The sequence below is a fragment of the Vicia villosa genome, linkage group LG3, assembly GCF_029867415.1.
Source record: "Vicia villosa cultivar HV-30 ecotype Madison, WI linkage group LG3, Vvil1.0, whole genome shotgun sequence".
In the NCBI taxonomy this organism is placed as follows: Eukaryota; Viridiplantae; Streptophyta; class Magnoliopsida; order Fabales; family Fabaceae; genus Vicia; species Vicia villosa.
In genome coordinates, this window is record NC_081182.1 from 37,385,987 (window position 1) to 37,409,291 (window position 23,305).

The following is a 23,305-nucleotide window of genomic DNA, read 5'->3' on the forward strand; positions in this document are numbered from 1 at the left end:
TAAAAATGGAAAGACACAGTTTCTTAAATAATCAAAACATCTCTGCCGTCTTTTTAAAAAAGAACCCTGCCGCATGTACCTTATTATGACATCTATGGAAAAAAAATTGTTCAGCCAAATCTAACAACAAAAGTTATAACAAGAAAAACAAAACAAAACTTACAAAGGGAATACACGGCATTTTCTTCTTTTTCTCTCTAACTCATTCATGTCTATAACTTGAATCATTTTCTCTCTCAAGATGTCTATATAATTTTATAACTTATTCATCCCGCTACACTTATCTGCGGCCACCGGCGGGTTTTCTCTGTGGAGGAGCAGTGTCCTCATCATCAGACTGAATATCTCCATACTGCCATATTCCACGCCTGCTGGTCCTTGCCTCTCCTTGGAACATTTCCAAATTATCAAGGGCCTGCTTTCTTGCTGATCTATCCCACCTGTTCCTTTTTTCCATCCTAGCAAGTCCTTCCTGAAAATTCCAAGAAAACAAAAATGTTCAAAGGGATGTGTTTTGTGATTGTGAGCATTGTTTTTTTGTTCTATAAGTAAGTTTTGAAAGCATTTTCAAGCAAGAGTCAGTGGAAATAAATAAAAACCTGAAGCATGGCAGCATTAACACTGATCTCAGCATCCACAGCAACAAGAGTTACAGCAATAACTGGTCCAGTTCCTTGCCCTTTCACTTTTCCTCCGGTAGTGTCTCTCTCCTCAACCATGGCTCTGAATTCTTTTCCACTGCTCAAAGTGAGTTCACTCAAGTATTCAGCTGCTTCTTGACCAAAATCATCTTCCAAGTTTGGTATTTTAATGTATGCAAGGCTACACAATTGAGCAAGGCCAGGTGCAGCGGACACAGATGGATCAAGAGGCCTCAGTTGACTGTAAGGTACTTCTTCTTGATTTCCATAATCAAGGTAGAATACTTCAAACACATCCTTTGGCGATTCAACTGGTCCTCGAGGCGTATTGACAACCTTAACAATTCAAAGATGAATAATCAGTACAAAGGAATGTGGCACCTACCATTTCACAAGGAGGTACAAGTGATGCAAGCATTCAGTATTTTGCATCTCATCAACTGTGACATACAGGAACTTGGAAAAAGTGGTCATAAGAAACTTGTGCATAAAGTATCAATCATAACGGATGCTCAATAATCCCAGGACAATCATATTTTCATGGAAATATTTTATAAGCAGCTAGATTGTGCAAAATAATATGGTAACAGGATGAATCGAATTAACATAGTTTATGCATTAAAAAAAATAATAAACAGAATGTTATTAAATATAAACCATATTTATGCAATATCAACCTAAATGCTTGTAAAGAGACCTAGATAAATTTATTTTAAAGAGGAGAATGAAAAAAGACAAACAAATTTCAAATTGGATCTTACCATTGCCCGATACCAAGACGTATCAGCGCGGAAATAACAGAGGACTATTTCACCCTTCTTAGGATTAAATGCACCAATCACAGGAGCTTCCTTCAGGTTCAAAGAAGCTAGTTGGTTCTGAATGGATGCTATCTTTTGATCTCCAACAGTCTGGACATAAAATTTACCACCTCCCAAAACTTCTGTAACAGTTACCTATGAATGTATGATAGTGGATTAAGTCATTCCCCATTAACACAAAAAAGGAGCCACTGGTACTATTAGTAATATAGTAACCTACAATCCAACGCACCTTAAGTACTTCTTGCTGTTTGGTTTCAACATTCGCACCAGTGGGTACTACCTCCCCTTCAACAAAATTCTCCCAGATCTGCAAAACAATTTTTTAAGAATAGTTATAACATGGAAAGAACGTGATAATCGCAGACCATGGTTGGGACTCATTCTTACTTTCAGCTTTTTACTCTTAGCAGACTGTTCGGCTTGCTCTAAAACACGAAGATCAGGAATCCTGTCACTGCCAAAGGAAGTTTGAAGTTTTGCAAGACCAGCTTCAAGTAATGCAACCGCCCCATTTGTTTTCGACTCCCATAAGGATCCCAAGAATGTCCCAGTTCTATCGACGGTTTCTACCTCAATCTGCAAAAATTAAATGTTAAACGGTAAAATAAACAACGCTCGGACTCAGGAATCTTAAACTCAGAAAGCAACTAAATTACCTCAACATCTCTTTGCATTATCCTCCGCCTCATCAGTGCAATTGCTTCATCAGAATATGGCTCTTCACGGCCAGGACATCTGACACCAGAGAATGCAAAAGCAATACTGCAAGTTTCTTTAGGAATCAACAGTTTGAAACGGTGGCCACTGAGGACATATTCCACTACAGCAGGAACTCTTCTACTTCTATGCAGGAAAGGCATGAAGTCTTTGGCTTTCTTGGCCGATGCCTAATAATATGAAACAAAAGGAAACAGTTAGACTTGAGTTACACTTTCTAAGCTTCAAAGTAAAAACAAAATCCAGCATAATTAAATTTTGCAAACCGTGGTCAAGTCAGTTATATGCATCACTGGAGGATCCTTGGCAGAATGGATCCCTTTCCTTCCAGAAATGGCACGAGATTCAGCAGCAAGAAGAGCATCGTAGAAGTTAGATCTCTCTTCGAAGTCACGATGTCTAATGACAGTGCCAAAGCCACGACCAATTATCAATTCACCGACATTCAACCCAGTTTGCTGACTTGCAGGAGCAGCAGGTGTAGGGGTTTGGTCATTGTCAGCTTTCCCGGAGGACAATAGGAAGACTGATCCAAAATCCATTACTCTATCAGCAGCTCCCATTGGAGCTCCAGTTGCATCAACAGGACCAACCTTTCTAGAATATTCCATTTGTACATTCACCTGAAAAATAGAGGTAATTAATTATAGATTAAATCGGCAATGATATTAAAAAGAAGGTCCACAAGATATCTTCGTACTTGACGACCAATGAGGCGTGTTCTCAAGAATTCCTTTGCTTCACGTGCATATGGAGCTGGTTTTTCATCTCGACGAGGATTGCCCATTTTTGGACATCTAATACTTGAAAGGTTAACTCGCCTCTCAGCTTGTGGGCTGCCATATGGAATTGAATCATCAGCAACAATGACACAATCTCCACTCACAACCTCAACCACCTGAAAAAATTAAGTAAGAAATATACACTTATTTCACCGAAGAAATTACCATTTGCCATTAAAACATGAGTATATTTTACCTTGCCAGTAAAATTCTGGTCATGAATTGCCTTGGAATTTGAAACCGGTGGCACATAGTTTGTCCAAATTCTTAACCTGCTTTTCTTAGCCTCAAGCTCTGCAGACTTCAGCTTCCGCTTTGCATCTTCTTCCATCATGTTTGCACTCCATTCAACATATTTAGCAAATCCCTGTGTTATTTGATGGAAAAATCAAATTGAGAAACACTTACAGCATATATTAACTGACATTTCATCGGATAAAAGATATGGAGAAACAGTTTGTTCAGGCTCCACCTAACAAGACTATCTGGCGACTTTGGCACATACACATAATCTATTGATAAGGGAGAAACCTGGGATATTAAGGTCCACCTAAATGCCATGCAATAGACACTGCCTAAAGATATTGCATTAAAACTATGGTAAATAACTAAAATATAAAATGAATACAGATGACATATGATAGAACATTCGTACTTCGTTTTGTCTAATCTTTCTTCAGAAGAAAAAGAATCACAAAATATTAAATGATTGACTCCATTCAAACAAATAAAGCCAGCATGATAACAAGTAAAGTGTTTCCTTTTTCACACCCATTTATTTGGTATTTGGTAGGTAATGAAAGACTCCAGTGGAACTTCAATACAAATAGATCCTACTCGTTATGTATATATGATAAAAACCATGTACCAGCAATGCACACCGCCCCATCTTGGACCCCTTAAAATTAATACTAACATAAAAAAGATCCCAACTTGTTTTAGTCTCAAAAAAATAATGAAGTAATGCTCCATTATAAAAACCATGGCTGCAAACAAGTTAGGTCCAAAAAGATTTGATTTTGACAAAAATAAATCATGCTAATATTTCTCTATTCAAGCATATTACTTACGTTTTCAACAAGCTCCAATGCCAGGTCCTTTGCTGATTCACCATCAGGATAATACACTGACCCAATCAAATTGCTGAACTTATCCACACCTTCCAGGACAATCCTAACCTGCATACCCATTTCGGAATTTAGAAAAATCTCATAAATGCAAAAGCAATATGACTTGTAGAGGAGTGTTGCTTACATCCCGATTCAATACACGCATCTCAGTGAAAAATTTAGCATCTGGTCCAAAAGGATCAGCTGAACTTTCAGCAGCAGATGCTGAAACAGCAAGTCTTTGGGCAGATGTAAGTGGAGCTCGAGGTTCTGCGGGGACATCTCCATTAGTGCTATCAACTGTTACCTCGGGTTCAACAACAGTTTCAGGTGCAGCTCTCCTTCCCATTTGTGGGGACTGACATAAAGAGAAAACAATAAGTGTCACACATAGAAAAAGTGGTAGCAGCCAAAAGAGCAATTATGAAATGTACCTGGATTCCAGCAACAAAAACTTGGACAAACTGAAACTCCGGAAGCAAGTAGATTCGGAGAGTACTTCCGTCACGAACCTGCTCAACAAGTGCCTCCATTGGTACTCCCTTACTTTTAGCTAACAAACCCATTGCATCAAAGTTGCTAGCATCACCAAGGGCAGATGGTGGTAGATTTCTGATGGATGCCTCGGCAGCACCTGGAACCTGCGATCACCATAAAATCATATACTATTCACTCATGGAGGATTTCAATTATATAAACAAGAATGACAACTACACTTCTCTAGTTTCCATACCATTCCAGAATCATGATATCATGTTAGTTTAAATGGAAGTAGTACCAACGTCTACAAATATTGGATGATAAAGCAAGAGTTCGAGAAAACTACAATATAAAATACTTGCTAATTATTGTCATCAACATGGATGCCAAATACATTGCACCTCAGTTTCTATTAAACTAAGTTGCAAGAACATCAAGGCTCAAACATTTGATTTTCATTCACGACAGCAAAAGCAGCACCTTAATTACAAAGTTTTGAAAAAGAGAGAAGCACGAACCTTGCTCCAACGACCAAGGCCTTCTTGTTTAGCTTGTTCTTCTAACCGTAACAACTCTGCAAGGAACGGACTCACTTCTCCTTTCTGCTGTCCCTGCTCTCTAACCTGTAGGAACAATCCCACAATTCAACAATCCAGTTCAGATATAGGAAAAGTAATCCAAACACAACACATGCATATCTAGACATAAATCACACAGTATTCAACCTTTGCCCATCCTTGAGAAACAACAAGCATTGCAACATTTTTGTCACCGAGAAAAACCGTTCCAAACTCTCGGTTTATTGATGGCACAGTGTAATCAATTCTGAAAGTAATCTCCTGTTACAGTAACATATCATATTAGAAACATTGCATGCTTATCAATCATAAAAAAAGTCAATACCAAACCACTCAATCAGATCATAGTAACAAACAACACCTTTCCAATGCAAAGCTTCCTCAAAAACTCTCTACTTTCCCATGCAAATGCCTCATCTACACCACCTCTACGAGCCTGTAGAGAATTCCGAAAATACAAAACAAAATATGCATTTAAAAACATTGTTTCTAGATCTTCTTTCAAAAGTCAAAACGCACATTCAAATAAGCAAAATTACCAATCTCGGCGCAATCAAAGACGATAAAGTGATAGACTTTTCAGGAAGAACACCAGACTTAGCATTGGCTGCCACAGAAACAACGACAACGCAGTCCCCCGAAGGAACAGCCTTCACCTTCGCCTTATACCATGCCGAGTTCCCAGCCGCTGTTGCTGCCATTCTTCAACAGCTACCGTTCGATCTGCATCCAAGTAACATAAACCATCAACCTCCAAACAAATCCAATTCAATTCAGAAAATAAAAACAAACAATTCAAATTTCGATATCATCATGCAACAGATTAAATCCATAAATAACATATTAATAAAACCATTCCAAGAGCAGTAATTAGATTATTTATAGAGTATAAATTATCATGCATAAAATCTCAGATCTATAGATCAACGCATGTATGAGAATTAAGAGAAAAAAACGCATATAACAATATGAATAACACGGATCAGATAATTAAAAACAAAATGCGATCGATCAAACACGACGGCGATACCTTGAAAGCTCACACTTCGGATCTACCTGATAAAAATAAAGAACTGAACCAAACTTCGAATTTCAAAAACGCTGAATTCTGAATTTTTTTTAGGTTTTTTTTTTCTGTTATGTAAGATACTATAGATCCGAAGGTGAAGAACGAGCACCGGAAAAAACACACGAGTTCGAGTGTTTAAGTTTCAGGCGGAGAGCACGGAATGAAGGAAGAGAAGAGAACTAGAGAAGAGAGATCGGAAGAAAGAGGTTTATATATTAGGTGAATTGTGTGTAGATTTTGAATATTGCCCCTGGTATTGGGTGTTAATTACGGGATATGCCACTCATAAATCAGAATCTGTGAAAAGTAAAAAAAGAAGATCGTCTCCCAATCCACCTTAAATTGCTAATTTAGCATAGAGAGAGAAGATTGGGATAACATCTATCTTTCATTGTTTTAACTGTCTATTTTGAAAAGAAGTTATTATTCCAGACAATTTTATTTTCAGCTTTTTTATTTTTACAGGAATTTTCTTTTGTGTTTCTTGGTTTCATACAAAAGAATCTCATAATTAAATAAATATCATAAATAAATTTTTGGTTTAAAGAATATTAATAACTTACAAAATTGATGCTAATTAAATTATAACAATAAGTGTGTACTGTTTTTTAAAACATTAATATTTATCTTAATTATTACTATTTTGTATCTTTCTTTCTTACAAATCAATGTCTTTAAAACGCATTTAGTTTGATTGGTTAATTGTAATTTATTTTGTTTTGTGAGATATAATTTGTGATGGATAACTTTGATTTTTAATATTATAAGGAAAATATAATATTACTTTATTATTATTTATATATATATATATATATATATATATATATATATATATATATATAACTGTGATTCGATTGTGATGATGGATTCTTGATATGTTGGTATGGATTCTCCGATACAACGATGCAGGAGTGAATCTGCGAGGTTAACACTTCAACACTCAAGTCACTTACTTAGTCTAAAATAAGTAAAGTGTAAGTTTGAAAAGAGACTGTGTATCTTATGTCTCACATATGCCAATTATATATGATGGACAATTTTAACGGGCTTAACACTTGGGTTTTGCCCGCATAAAGCTTTTGGCTGACTCAATATAGTTGTCACTAGGGCTTGCTGAGTCTTTCATCAGTCAGGGAGTCTTTCAAAGTCGAGGCTGACATCTCATCCTTAAGCTGACCATAAGGAGAAATGGGGGTAGTTGCAAAAGTAGTGGGAGGATAATTGTATTAAATGTACTGTCCATCATTGAGATGTTTCGCCGATTTTCACGTATGTGACCTTAGGCTCACAAGTTAGGGTGTGGTGCTTTTCTCTAAGGCATTCGAGTGTACTTAAGTGTGGTTGTATTCCCATGGTATAATCTAGTTGCCGCTCTTTGTCTTTTCATTTTCATCTAATATGGACTGTCGGTTGCTAATTCTTCGGTTATACAGAAATGAACTAGTTTTCAAATGTTTTTTTCCGCTTTGCCTGTCATTCAAAATTTGTCTTCTCCTCTTATGGACATTTATTATGGGGTGGATCAACCACTCCGTGCTCAAGATGTACCACGCAATAGTTCTGGGTCGGGTTTGGATTCCTTTGATGAGACGATGATCCTATAGTGAGGGAAATTGTTGTGTGCATCGTCTCTCTTGATCATGCTTATTTTAACCTAGGTATTTACCTATCTAGGAAGACGGAGTGCGACACCGATTGCTTCATTCAGTCTCTCGAGAGAGATTCTACTCATATTCGCACTAGGGTTTTCTACTTTTTTTTCTTTCATAATTGCGTTGTTGATCCTGACCAAAATGACATTTTTTTATGACAAAGAAAGATCATGATTCGACTTGAAAGTTTGTTGCAGTCGACATACGGAGATTAGTATCATTTGGTAGATCCCAAATTTTTAGGAACAATTTCCACCTGTTATAGAGTGTATGTTGTTAGAACAAGATTTAGTTATGCAATAATACCTCTGAGTTTTGATGATAACAATGAGTATGTATGTATGTATAAACAATTTTGGTACTCTAATGTTTGTTATTTTGAGTATTTAAAAAACAGGTTTTGAGTATGATGAAAGACTTTACCAAACCATCAGAAGAAACCAAGTTTCGTTTATGTGCTACACAAGTTCTGATGAATAGTAGCAAATCACTTCATAAGGTTTTGAAGTTGTGACTTTGATACGCTATCAAAGAAACCAAGTTCTAAAGATCTGAAGACAAAAGTTCTGAAGAACAGTCCAGATGCTGAAGACATGTGTTTCTGAAGATAAAGGGTAATGAAGACCAAGTGCTGAAGGTTTCAATATCCACAAGAGGTAACTGTTTCTATCACTAATTATGCCCATTCGTAAGGATCACTAAAGGAAAATTTTAATTTCCGTTGCGTTTTATATCGCAATTTTCCTTCCTAAGTTTTGTAGAGAATCGTTGTTATCTTCAATCTTCCAAGTCTTCCTTTTATAGCCAAAAATAAGTCAGTTGGAGAGTAGAATAGGAATATTTAATTCCAGATGTTTTGTCCACAATGGTCAGTGAAGGAGTAGTAGACAACACGGTACCATAGTATTGTTCTTGCGCTACCGTATCAGGATAGTGGGAACATTTGCACCTCGTACTATTTCCTCACGAAAACAATTTTGATCTTATTTTCTAATCTTCACAGGCTTCTGATGGTTGGTGATGAGGCATGCTTGGAAGGACCAAAACTTGAATCTTCAAGACCTAAGTCTTTATAGTCTTTCGGACTTGTTTATCCAGAACCTTATCTTTAAAGTCTTCAGCACTTGGTCTTCAGAATCTTTGTCTTCATAATCTTCAAAACTTGTACTTCCAGAACCTTGTCTTTAGAATCTTCAGAACTTGTACATACAGTCATAAAGCTAAAGAAATCTTCATAAGCTCTTCCAAAAGGGTCACGATAAGAAGTTATATCACTAACTTTCATCAGAACCGTTGTTATAGAATCATTATGGAACTTGACTAGCTCTTTGTAAACACCACTGATTTCTTCCAGAGTTAGAGTGAGTTGAGTTCAGAACTTGGTGACATCACACGCCTTATATTCAGAGTCAAAACCTTTTAGCAAAAGCTACACACTTGACAAAAACGGTTATAGTACTAAATTGTTCTCCAAGATATCGTGTAATGTTATCATCAAAACTTAAGGCCAGATGCATAACCAAATCTTGTTCTTACAATCTACCCTTTTTTATGATGATAAAACCTTGTATTTTGATGAACAATATATACTAGGTTTAATCACATAAAAACACATTCAGAGTTAGCTAAACAGCCCCCCCTAAGATCTATACTACAACCAAAATTCATTTTAGCTTGTTCAGAGGCTCCCTCTGAGCTCAAGACTTACAAAATAATTTTGAAGTATAAAATGGTAGCAGGAAAGAAATACTTCCCTGTTTGCAATTTCATTAGAGTCTAATTAGAAATGTCTGGTTCTTCATCTGAGATCTTAGCTTACTATCAAAACATGATGTAGTATTAGACCGAGTTGTGAAGATGCACTAAGCATCAGAACTGGTTCATATTGAATCTTGACCATGTCCAAAACTTCTTAACAACGTTTGTTTCTCGTGGATCTTGACCATATCTTTGGAATATCCTTCAGAACCTCTGAACTTTGCCTGTCTAGAAAAATTCATTGAACTTTTACGAAGTTCTTGAGTCAAACATTGATTAGAAGAAAAAAAATCAGAACATATATGGGAATGATCTTTGAGAATAGATATATCAAAATTATCTTAACTTCTCCACCTTTGTCAAAAATAAAAAAGATTTTAAATTAAATAACCAAAAAAGATTAACTTTATTGATTAGAAAGATAAAGTACAAAATTTGAAAATAAAATAAAAGAAAACAAAAGGAAACTAAATCCCAAAAACAAAGGTTAAAAAATGGCTAAGGTTTCGACTTCCCATGCAGCTTGGGAGAAATCTCTTGGAACATTTGCATAATCCCAACATTGATAGCCAAATATTCTTGATGCCTTTGATCTTGCAGATCCAACCTTTCTCATACCAAAGCCTTCTCAGTTTTAAACTCATACAGAGTTTGTTGAAGTAGAGCAGACAAATCTCCAGAGCCAGAAGCAGGCTTCTCAACACCTGAAGTAGAACCTACTTGATGTTCAGAAGGAATCTCATCCAAGGTAAGATCCAGTTGTGCAGAAGCAGTATCTTCAGCCACAATCACTTCTGGAGTCGGAAGCAGAATAACTGGAGGAATAGGTTGGCATGCAGCAATTTGAATATTTCTCTTCCTCATAGCTTCCTTGAAGTAAAATAACTGAACTTTATAAGAATTGCAATCAATCCACTTCTTGAAGTCATTTCATATGTCATTTATTGCTTCAGGTCTCAATCCTTCAAAACATGCATCTGTCAAGAAACACAGATAATCCACAATCTCATATTCAAAATTAAGTAATAATTCATTAGAGGGTGGTAAAAGCATGTTGGTTAAAAGAATTAGAGTATTGGAAGGGGTAGAGGTAGGATTGAGATTTCTATCAGGAACATTAATGATTCTCATGAGATATTTTTAGAATCATGAAGTGGTTCAGGATAATCAGAGATGGTTATAGGGTTTTTGGCTTTCATGTCATTAAGAAACTCTGTGTTTGTATTAGAATCTTCCGATGCGGTCACATGAGCATCTTCTGAAGATGGGAGTTTTTGTGGTTTGGATGATAAAATATTTCTGGTATTTAAAGGGTGTTTAGAGCTAAGGAGGAGTTTCATAAATAATTGTCTTAGAAATAATAGGTTTTGGTTTAGGTAGAATGATGGAGGAATAGTTTATGTTGGTCAGAATGGTTGAAGTATATGTGGTTAGGATAGTAGAAGAAAATGATGAATTATTATTTTTATTAAGAATATAAGACATAAAAGGAAAGTCCTTACGTGAGTTAGACTTATGTTTCCTTTTCTTCTTGGCATGCCCAGAATGGCCAAATTTAATCATCTTCTTGAGAAAATTTATTTTCTTCTTATCAGAAGAAGGAAAAGGGTTGGCAGAGCTCTTCTTTGGAAACATAGAGACATTTTCTAGTGAACGAGGTTCAGGAAATCTTGTCAGATTATATGCATTATATTTTGACACAACTATTCTTCTGTTGGAGATAGATTCTTCACCCAGTTCATCTGGAAGAATATTAACTTCTTAAGTCACTTCCATCTTTATTAAATTTCTTCCATTTAGAGGACTGTCAATCATGACATTCAACTTATGAGATAAATTTAATGCCTCAACTAGCTAACTTTCTACGAGAATGACTGTAATCATCCTTCCCATAGGAATCCAGAGTCAAATTCTACGATTACCATCTATGGTCTTTGTGATGAGGTCTGCCGAATATATGAACAAGATTGTTGACACGTTGAGCTTCCCTCTAGAAGATATGTAATATAATGCATACTTCTGATCAACCTCAATAAAATCTGAGGAATATATGGCTTTCTTGTGATGTATCCAGCCCCTGAGGATTCTGAACCAGATTCTCAAATTCTTTGGAAGATCTTTAACACAAGAGGAATCCTTTCCATCTAGAAAGATGAGGGGACTGATCTCAAGCATCTTTTCAGCAAATGCAAACCCACACATGTTCTCAATCATAGATGGATAGCCAAAGCACTTAATGCCAGTTCCATCATGTTGAAGAAGTTTTGCAATGTCATTTTTAGAAATGCAGATGTCCTTTCCCATAACCTTTGAACAAATATAACCACTTGGAGAAACAAACGCATAAATCCAGAAATCCTTGACTAGTTCAGAGTAAACTAGGCTTTTCAAGCGATCGAAATAGGTTTCCTATCCTTGAGTCTTCAAAGGACAAGTGAAGTCATACCCACTAGCTATCAGGTTTTCAAAATCCATTATTAACTCACAAAAAACTTCCAATTCTTTAACAGGAGTAGAAAGATGAATATATGGGTCTTGTTGAAGTTATTGTTGAGACGATGATCCTTGTACCAAGGGTAGTGTAGTTAAAACTTGTTGTAGAAGATCGTCTGTTTGTTGTTGTTGAGCCATTACAAAGACGAACACGAATAAGAACACGAACAAGGGTTTTTGTTGCAAAGAGTTTTTAAGGCTTGAAAGAGTGAAAGTCTGGGATAATGGTAGCAAAAGTGTGTGAAGTGGGAGTGGGTGAGTTTTAAATAGAGTTTTTGCAATGATGAAAATACTTGAATAGAACAAAAAGTTATGACAAGGAGTAAAGCGAAAATATTTTTAACCTAATCCCAATAAAATCTCTTCTCCCAATGTGTCACATCAAGTGCTAGGAGTGCTTCTAGAAAATACAATTATATTTTGTTGAGTCACTAACCCTTCACTATCCTGACAGCTCATTAGTAAAGTAAACTCTTCATGTTTTTGAGGACACAAGTTTTTCAAAAGAAAAGATTCTGACGTAGGACGTTTTTGATATATGAGAACTTCACTCTTCAGAAGCCCCACATTCCAGAAGCGAACAAAATAAAGTATCTTCATGTCTCATTTTATCATTCTAAGAAGGTGAACATTCTGAGATTACATCTTTTTCATTATGGACAAGACACCATGTTCATGTTCTTCAGAATGAAAATGAATCTATGTTCATCAAGGAGTTTTGTAAAGATATCAACTCATTGATGGTCTGTATCTATGAATTTTAAAGGTAAATTTCCCTTCTAAACATAGTCTCGTATAAAGTGATGTTTAATCTCAATATGTTTAGCCCTAGAATGTAAAATGGGATTTTTGGATAAACAAATAGATGAAGTGTTATCACAAAAGATAGGAATGTTACTCTCATATATTCGGAAGTCTTCTAACTGACTTTTCATCCAGAGGATTTAAGTGCTACATCCAAAAGCAGAAATATACTCAGCTTCTGCAGTTGAGAGTGCTATTGTTAATTGCTTTTTTGCTGGATCATGAGATCAAATTATCTCCCAAAAACTGATAGCTTCCATAAGTGCTCTTTCTCTCTAGTATGTCTCCAGCATAATTAGCATCACAATAACCTACGAACTTGTATTCACTTGACTTTCTATAACACAAACTAAGGTTAGTAGTACCTTTTAAACACCTAAAAATCCTCTTAACAACTGTTAAGTGAGATTTTATAGGATCGGATTAGAAGCTAGCACACAAGCAGACATTGAATAAAATGTCACGTCTAGAAGCAGTTAGATATAATAGAGAACATATCATACCTATGTACAACTTCTGATCAACCTTACCACTTACCCCGTCTTTCTCTAGAATGCATGTAAGGTGCATATGGGTCTTTTACATCTTACATTCTAACAAGTCAAACTTCTTTAGAAGTTCCTTGGTTTACTTACTCTGGTGAATGAAAGTCTCTTTAAGGCCTTGATTGATTTGAATTCCCAGAAAGAACTTGAGTTCTCCCATCAAACTCACCTCGAATTCATCATGCATAGAATTAGAGAATTCCTTTCACAAAGTGACATTAGCAGAACCAAATATAATATCATCAAAATATATTTGAACTACAAAAATTTCATTTTTGAAGGACTTATATAACAAGATGGTATCAACCTTTCCTCTAGTGAAATCATTTTCTAAAAGAAAATTGTTTAATCTTTCATACCAAGCTCTAGAAGCTTATTTCAGGCCATACAATAATTTCTTGAGTTTAAAAACAAAATATAGGTTTTTATGATTTTCAAAATCAGGAGGTTGGTGTACATACACTTCCTCTATTATGTATCCAGTCAGAAATGCACTCTTAATATTCATCTGATACAAGATGATGTTATGATTAACGGCAAATAAAATTAAGAGATGAATAGATTCTAACCTGAAAAATGGTGCAAAGGTTTTTGTATAGTCAATCCCTTCTTGGTGACTATAGCCTTATGCAACCAATCAAGCCTTTTTTCTTACCACTTCTCCTTTTTCGTTGAGTTTATTTTTGAAGACCCATTTGGTTCCAATCACATGAGTTCCTTTGGATCTGGGCACAATATTCCACACATCATTAATTGAGAATTGGTTGAGTTCTTCTTGCATTTCCAGAATCCACTATATGTCTAGAAGTGCTTCATTAACATATGTAGGTTCTATGAGGGACATCAAACCCAAAAGCGTCTCTTCAGAAGGTTTCAAGGAGAATTCGGTTCTGACTGATTCAGTCTTGTCACCTATAATCAATTCTTCAAAATGTGAAGATATTTGTATGTGTTTCCTCAAAGGAGTCTGAGTTTCAACAACTTATGTTTGAACATCTTCAGTGTCCTTTATCTCTTGTTCTTTTGCAGTAGCTTCATTACCTTCCGAGTCTGAGTAGGTAATCTCTAGATCTAAAAAAAAACAACTATCTTTGAATTTTCAGAGTCAAGTTTATCATGGAATCTAACATGAATTGATTGTTCAACAATACATGTTTCATAATTGTATATTCTATAGCCTTTTGAGCGTTTAGAGTATCCTAACATGATACATTTTTATGCTTTAGAATCAAACTTGTTAAGATTCTCCTTAGTGTTTAGAATAAAACAATCGCATCCAAAAGGATGAAAATATGAAATGTTAGGTTTCTTATTATTCTACAATTCATGAGGATATATATATATATATATATATATATATATATATATATATATATATATATATATATATATATATATATATAGACACACACGTCGAGCTTGTTACGATAAATCCACTTGTTTTTTGAAGGTCTGTTTTATCAACATGCACCGTAGGATGCATTTAACTACTTTTTAGTTAAAATTTGCTAAAAGACACCTTCAAAAAAAATAAGTGGGTCAGTTGTAGCAACCTATATGTGTGTATGTGAGCGTGCGTGCAAAGTTTATAGTGGATTATCATATTTAATTTTTATGTAAAATATAAATTTTACGGCAATCTTGAATTGCAGTCATATCCATCCAAATCGGATTGGAATTAAACTAAATTTATTAAAGTTTAATTCTTAATATGTCAAGACCCCACATTTAATATTCTATTTTTATAGATAAATTTGTTTTACTAATATAACAATCTAACAACACACAAATTGGAACTTTGAAGATACTTGTTTGAGTAACTTATGTGTTTATAATCAAACAAAAATTATTATTTGAGGCATTGAAAAATATATGCCTTAAAGCCAAATAAAATAAACAAAATATATGTTGTGGTTATAAAATAAAGTTCTAATTTTCCGCCAAAATTAGAAAACCTCAAGTGAGTGTTAGAACTAATTAATGGGTGCATAACACAATAAAAGTCCAATTCCAACGTAGCACGAAAATATGTTCTATAAATAACATTTCGTATAAAGGTAAGTTCCTCTTTTAAAATAATAAGGATTATCTAAATGAGAATTCCAAAAAGGTAGTCTCAAAAAACATGCCAAAGTTATTCCAATTGACAAAAAATAAGAAAAGAAGACACCAACGTGCCACAAATCATACTAGAGAAAGTAATTAACTTCACATCCATCTATTTATATACATAATAATGATACAGTTCTAAAAGTAAACACAACATCTATGATAAGATCACAACACAAAGATAAATTGAAAAGAATAAAAGGTTGGCTTGCAAGTTCTAACCAAAAAATTTTCTATGTCTAGAAAAGAATGAAAGTCCATAAAAGAAATTATAACAAAAATCTTTTCTTAGATTGCAAAAATAATGAACAAATTGTCATATTTAATGAGAGGAAGGAAAATAAATTGAGAAAGGAAAAAAAATAAAGAACTTGTTGAAAATTAAGATGAACAATTGCAAATACAACTTAAGCCAAATTATTCACTTAGAGAGTCATGATTGTTTTGTCTTTACTTGTTGAGACACTAAATGACTCCAATAGTCCACTTCGTTTGGATGATACAAAACGTATGGAACATACTAAAAAATAGTAAAATATATACACACATGCGCCATTATTATTGGCAATTCGTACCAGGACTATGTTGGCCTGCCAAGTGGGGTACTTTGTTTTAGTGATGAATTGAGTGTTGGGTGGCTTTTCCACCCTTTCATCAATGACAACCCCTTTTTCCTCGCCAAACTTTATATTTCCTCCACGCCACTGGTTTGGCGGAGGGATGGATGGCAAGGCGATGACTTACGACTTTAGTGTCTATGCCTAGCATGTTTGAGGGGGCCTAAGCGAACAAGTTAAAATTCCTTATGAGTCAGTCAACTAACTCCCGCTCCTCCCTTGTAGATAAGGAAATGCCTATCTTTGTAACATGATGGGCATGAGGCCCAATTTGAACTTCATTCAAGTCTTCCACGGACGTGAGCCATTCTGCCTCTGCACATAGTATGGGGTTCCAATCCTCGAAGTCAGTATTTGGAACTTTGAAGGGGTGGGCATCAAAAAGTGAGAACTCTTCTATGACTGTCTTCAGGCTGCTCAATTAACATTTGCAAACCATTCGTTGATCTCCTCGTATGATGCCCACTCTACAATTTAGGAATGGATATTTCAAGGTTAAATATCGGGTGGATACGACTGCTTCTAGGGTGTCAATGGTCGGGCACCCCAAGATGATGTTGTAAGGTGACACAGTGTCCATGATGAGGTAGTCAACATTCATGGTTTTGGCGTCTGCTCCCTCGCTACAAGTGGTTTTTAGGGTCACATAACCCATTTTTTGTACCTATTTGCTCTGTAATTCTGTTAGAGGGCCACTAAACCTCTATATATCATCCAAATTCAGTTGTAACTTTTGGAATACATCCTAAAACAAGACATCGGCAGGGCTTCCCGGATCTATCAGGACATGCCTGATATCCCAATTGCCCTACTGAACAATGATGATTATGGGATCATTGTCCTAAGAGTTGATGCCCGAGCATCCTTTTCAGAAAAACCATGTTGACCCCTATTGCTCCTACGGTGTTTCTAGGAAAGCCGGGAGATATGACATTTGTCATGTACACCTACTTCACGTATCTTGTTTGGACAAGGAGTTTGAACTTTGAATGACAGTGCTACCTCTAGGTAGTAAGAGGGATGCAATTCCACTAGAAGCCACAGTAATAACTATTTCATGTTTAGATCTTAAATAACTTGCAAGAGTTTTCCACACATAAGTTTTAACCATACCATCATAGCGATGTAGAAAAAATACACCTCCTTTATGATTTTGGATAGAAGTGAAGATTTTATCATATATATTTTTGTGCTCAGCTACAAAAGTACCAGGTTTTGAATAAGAAATAAAGTAATAAGTTATATTTAATACAAAAGTAAGAGTATTTAAGGGTCAATATGTAAGGCCATTGAACAATGTTATAAATTCTGATTTAAGGGTTGTAACATCACACTTTCTTTCATCATAAATAAGTCTATTACCCAACTGTTGAAGAACCTAGCCATTAGGATAAGGTAATGTTGGAAAGTGTTTATGTATCTTTTTATTTTCTTGAAGATTTTTTTAAAAATTTCTAGTAATGTTAAGTTTTGCAAAGCAGTTCTTTTATAGAACCAAGTCTGCAATGAAAAAAACACTACAATATTTAATAACAAGTTATAAAAATTCGTTACTAAGTGATTTAAATTATTCATTACCATATGTTTAAAGCTAAATGAAAGCGTAAGTGTCTGGATTATTTGCTACTAGTCTTTATGAATATCCTCATAAGTTGTTTATCCTTTGACAACAATCAACATTTTTCTCAAAATATAATAATTACCTCAGTATTTGGGGCACTAATATCAAACGACCAATTATATATCCCTTTTTTGTGGTTTCCAAGTTCTTTTGCTCTTTTCATATACAAATTTAGTCACAATTGACTGTATGTTAGTTCTTCGACTTGTTCATGTTTACCATTTTCAATCAACCAAAAAGTAAACATCAATTCAGTTACACTTGCTTTTTCTAACACATTCTTCATTCTCTAAAAATTAGTGAAGTATATGGCTTCCTCTCTGATGAGATGTAAAAACATACATTCTACAACAGATTTCCTTTCATGAATATTGTAAGCGAAAATACTCCAACATGCTTCATTTGGTGAGAGATACCTACAATCCAAATTCTATTTGATTTCATCAACCTAATCGTTATCACGATGAGAAACTCTGTTTGATGGAATGATTATTGCCGTAATTCAATCATAACCTGTGTGAATATACTTGAAAAGACACCTGATGGAAGTACTTTGGTTGCATCAGTCCATATTGATATGTGCTTGGTACTTTAACGACAATTTTGTGTTATAAGGAATAACATGCATATTGTCTAATGTTACTCCATTCTTGGTAATTATGTGTGTCTTTGATCTTCTTTTATAAATAGGACAACCTCCTGGCCAACAATGGTATTTTCATTAAACTTCTTGGGAAAGAATTTGCAACATTTTTTTATTTTTCATGCAAGGTGGTGACACCCTTGAAAGACCATATGGACCATGCATTATTTGTGATTTGACTAACTTGCATAACCTTGGATGAATGTTAGGGTTAGGAACTTCAGTTGAAATTATATTGTCAATGTCGTATGGTGTAAGGATAATTGCTTTACGAGTGTAAGAAAACGAGAATATAAGCATGTGGCAACCCATTTTGGAACTCAATAGTATATATTAGGGATGACAACGGGTGCCCGCGGGTGCGGGTTTCATACTACCCAAACCCGCACCCGAAATTATCACCCGAACCCGAACCCAAACCCAAAAGCTATTCGGGTGACAAAATAACACCCACGCCCACACCCGTTGGGTTTGGGTTTTTTCACCCAAACCCAAACCCGCAGCAAAATACATAAAATATATTTTTCCTACAATTTTCCACAATATATATATATATATATATATATATATATATATAAATATATTATGTATAATATATTTATATATATATATATATATTATATAATATATAATATATATTATATATAAATATATTATATAATATATTTATAAATATTTATATATATATATATATATATATATATATATATATATATATATATATATATATATATATAAGCGGGTGTGATTTCGGGTTTCGGGCGCGGGTTTCACATTACCCAAACCCACACCCAAAATATCGGGTGGCACCCGAACCCGAACCCAAACTCAGTCAACTCGGGTTTTCACCCGTTGACTCGGGTTCGGGTGCGGGTGGACCCCGCGGGTTTGGGTCTGTTTGCCATCCCTAGTATATATCGTTGAAATTTTCTATAACAGGACTTACATGCGAAAACTCTTCCAAGGACATGCCATTTTGTCAAATATTTCATTAGCTCATTGTCATACTCCAAATTTGTCCACCCCATTTTAAAGAAAATTTAAATTGGGTTTTATAAATTTCTTTGGTTAATTACACTAACGTTTTGAGTTTTATAAATATGTGTTTTCAAGTCTATTTAAAAATATAATATTTTAATTTAAAATTATTTGTATTTTTAAATAACAAGTATTTGTTTTACCTTCATATGCTTTTAAGTGCAATTATATTTTAAATAAACAAGATAATACAATTGATATAAAGTAAAAGCGCAAGTATAAGGTCACGAGTTTAAATCTCTCATGTTACACTTTGGATATTTTTCCTTTTATTTGTTACTATCTTTATTTCGATTTTAAATTATTTTAAAAAAATCACAAAATATGTGTTTTTTAATTATTTAATTGCAATTTTCGTTTTCCTTTATTTAGTATATTTTTAAATATTATTTTTTCATTAAAACTATTATTTTAGGCAAGAAATAGTCAAAAAATCCTAAAAATAAATAAAATCTTTTCAAATCAAATCTTGCACCAAGTCACAAAACCATTCATAACCTTGAATTAAATCCTAATCAATTTTCAATCTTCAAAATCATGCCAAAAATATATTAATTTCATTTAACTCTTGACCTAATTTTCATCTATAAATAAGACTCTATTTTCATATTTTAAGGATCATCTATAATTTTTCAATACACCAACAATTATCTACGAATTTCTCACTTTCAAATCAAACACACTTTTCAAACATTTTTTTCTACGTTCTTATTTTGGCCAATGATTTACATATGAGGCCACCCTTTCACTTTACCTCTTGTTCTTTTATTCTAATTTGTTTCCTATAAATCAGACGATGATGATGATTCTGATGGTTACTTTTAAACAACAGTTTTTTAAATCTCTCTCTTACAAATTCTTCTTCCTACTTTTGGTTTATTTCAGGTTTTTGTCTTGAACAAAAATTCTATCAACAATTTTCTAAAAAAAACTTCAATTCTACCACTAGGATTTTGTCTTGAACAAATCTGCTTGTGGATTTCAATATTATCTTGCCTTTTTTTAGTATAATATTACTTTAAACCCTATTTTCAATTTTGCACGCTTTTTATTTTGGCCAATGATGATACTTGAGGCCTCATTCTCTTTTTAATCGTTTTCTATTAGTGAACAATTATCAAAAACCTAAAGACCAAATGGGTCCCCTTGAGTACAAGGGAAGTAAAGGGTGCCTAACACCTTCCCTTTGCCTAATTTACCTACTTACCCAAAATCCCATTTAGTGGATGAATTTAAAGCAGGTTGCTACACTCATCAAATTTGATCTTGAAGACTCTTAGTATATGGTCCATCACGCGGGTTTAAATTGTGCTTGGCCAATTCTCTTGTAATTTCTAGCCAATTAGGGTTATAGGTAAAGGTTAGAAATAAATCAGGAAACCCAACAAAATTTGAAATTTCTATACCATCAAAATATAATTGATCCACATATATTTTGATGCACACAAATAAAGATGGCAAGACCACACACATTTCCTCTTTCAAATGACTGGTTTTCTGCATTGTTTGTGTCATACTCCAAAATTGCCCACCTTCAGGAGCAGAGCCAAGGCCCAGCCAGCCCGGGCAGGCGCCCGGGTTCAACCCCTATTTTATTTGTATTCCCCCAATGTAATAGTCGATTTTTAGATAAAATTTGGGGTAAAATTAAGGGCAAAATTAGTAAAAATAAAGCGTGAAAATTAAAACAGATGAATAATAAATGGTGTAAAATTTTTGCCCAGGCTGCCTAAAATTTCTGGCTCCGCCACTGCCCACCTTCGTAATTCTTAAAGTGTCATTTGTTTTTTCGAATAAGTGCAATGGTCTGCCAAGAAGTGATGGAAGTGTAAGGAATACATATGTGGGAGGTCTTGAGTTCAAAATCCACCTTACTTACATTTAGCATTTTTTCTATTTTATTTTAACTTTCTTTTTATTTTTACATTATTACTAAAAAAAATCACAAAAAAAATCATATTTTTTATTATTTAATTTTTATTTTCGTTTTTTACTTAGTGTATTTTAAAAAATTATTAGTTTTTTTATTAAAACTATTATTTTATGCAAAAAAGTAGCTAAAAATTCAAAAAAATAATTTTTTTATAAATAAAATCTTACACAAAGTCATATATGTGTCCATATTCGCAATCTTGTTCACTAAATTATGGATCAAATCTCAATCAATTTAAAAATCATTCTAAAATAAGAGAAACATATTCATTGTCAAACCCTTAACCTTCACCTATCAATAGACTCTCAGACATAAAACTTCACCAATCAACAATTCTAACTTCACCCACAAATTCCAAATTTTTTTACCAATCTTTACAAATCAACAATTCTAACTTCTACCACAAATTCCATTCTCACAGTTTTAACCGTTTAAATATTTTTTATGAATATCTAATAGTTTCTCTCTTAAAAATCATATTTTATTTTAGAGTTTAATTAGTATACACCGTTAGTGTAAAAAAATTTACACCATCAAATTGTATTATTTTAAAAGAAGTTAAATAAGAGTCAAATTTTTTATACGTGATTCACTTAACGTGTATTTCAATTAAATTCTTTATTTTAATATCATTCACACCATTACTTCCACATACAAATTCACTCACATACACCAAATAAACACTACACCAAAACAAAAGGCAAAATAGAAGGCAAACGAGGAAGAGAAAGTTAAGTCATAGAACTCATCCTAGAGATCTGGAAATGGAAGCAAAATAAAGAGAAACCAGTCAGCACCCGCATCCCTTCGACCAAGCCAACAGAGCCGACGAACACAACGCGAAACTCGCACGCCATCCGCTCCTCCTACCTGCGCTGGCGGAATCGAAGCAGAACCGCGAGTCGCCACCAGCCTAGCCCACCGTCACGGCGCAACACCACCGCAGAAGCCCAACGGCGCCTCCGTACAGCAGCCAATCGCGCCTCCGACGGCTCCAGCGGCAGCCACCCTTTCCTTTCTTTCAGGTACCTTATTTTTGATGCAACCCCCTTCTGATTTTATTAAATTTGTTTTTTTTAAAATTTTGATTCGCTTTATTTACTTTCTTAATTGATTATTATTGAAAGCTCGAAAAAAAAATTAAAATGCAAAACATACAACAACAAAAAATGTTGTGTCATTAGGTGTTTTTTCTATCTATTAAACAATTTAGTTTATAGTGTTATTTAGATTAATTTAGTTACATCTGTAAAAAAAAATTAATTTAGTTACAAATTTTTCTTTGAACCAATTTAAGTTGTTTATTTTCGACTTATAAAAAACAATAAAAATATCAAAAATACCAAAATAACAAACTTGTATATATATTTTTCGATTAAATTCAAATTCTCCCTTCATTTGTAAACATATCGTTAGCTTTTAAATAATCCTCCTTCATACGTAATCAAATATTTTTTTAATTAATTATAACTTTTTCTGCAAATAATAGGATAGGTGGATGCACATCCACCACATCCTTGAATAATTAATTGGTCGACTTAACGCCTTATTGGTTGATTATTCAAACCAAAATACAATCTTTTTTCAATCAAATTAATTCAATTCTTCGCAAATAAATCGGACGGGGTGGATGTACATCCACACTTTCCTCTAATCAATCAATTGGTAGACGAACGCCACATCGATAGGTTATTGAACTCAAAACTCACTTGTGCCCCGTGCATTTAAATCAAGACTTAAACACTTTTCACAAATTAAAAGCAATCAACCAACATTTTTGAGTTGAACTATTGATAAGTGCCAAAATGTCGTTTTTTTTTTTATATGTAAATTGTGGCACTTATCGATATTTTTTGTTAATATCATTTGAATAATCTCCACTTTGTGTGTAA

The 23,305-nt window shown here is 34.2% G+C and overlaps 1 protein-coding gene across 2 annotated transcripts; it reads right to left on the reverse strand.

Moving 5' to 3' along the window:
- Window positions 1–6,379, reverse strand: LOC131661031 (ribonuclease TUDOR 1-like). 2 transcript variants are annotated; one of them, XM_058930434.1, is made up of 17 exons: window positions 6,188–6,379; window positions 5,671–5,854; window positions 5,493–5,567; window positions 5,279–5,392; window positions 5,072–5,176; window positions 4,508–4,714; window positions 4,219–4,431; window positions 4,035–4,142; window positions 3,161–3,331; window positions 2,883–3,080; window positions 2,449–2,805; window positions 2,122–2,352; window positions 1,853–2,041; window positions 1,695–1,772; window positions 1,403–1,597; window positions 600–977; window positions 1–472 (listed from the first exon to the last, which is right to left on the reverse strand). In XM_058930434.1, the coding sequence occupies exons 2-17, from the start codon at window positions 5,830–5,832 to the stop codon at window positions 281–283; spliced, it is 2,973 nt and encodes a 990-aa protein (XP_058786417.1). In that variant the 5' UTR covers window positions 5,833–5,854; window positions 6,188–6,379; the 3' UTR covers window positions 1–280. The 2 variants fall into 2 exon arrangements, with proteins under 2 accessions (XP_058786417.1, XP_058786416.1); XM_058930433.1 differs by having other exon boundaries at window positions 6,162–6,379.
- Window positions 6,380–23,305: the final 16,926 nt, after the last annotated feature.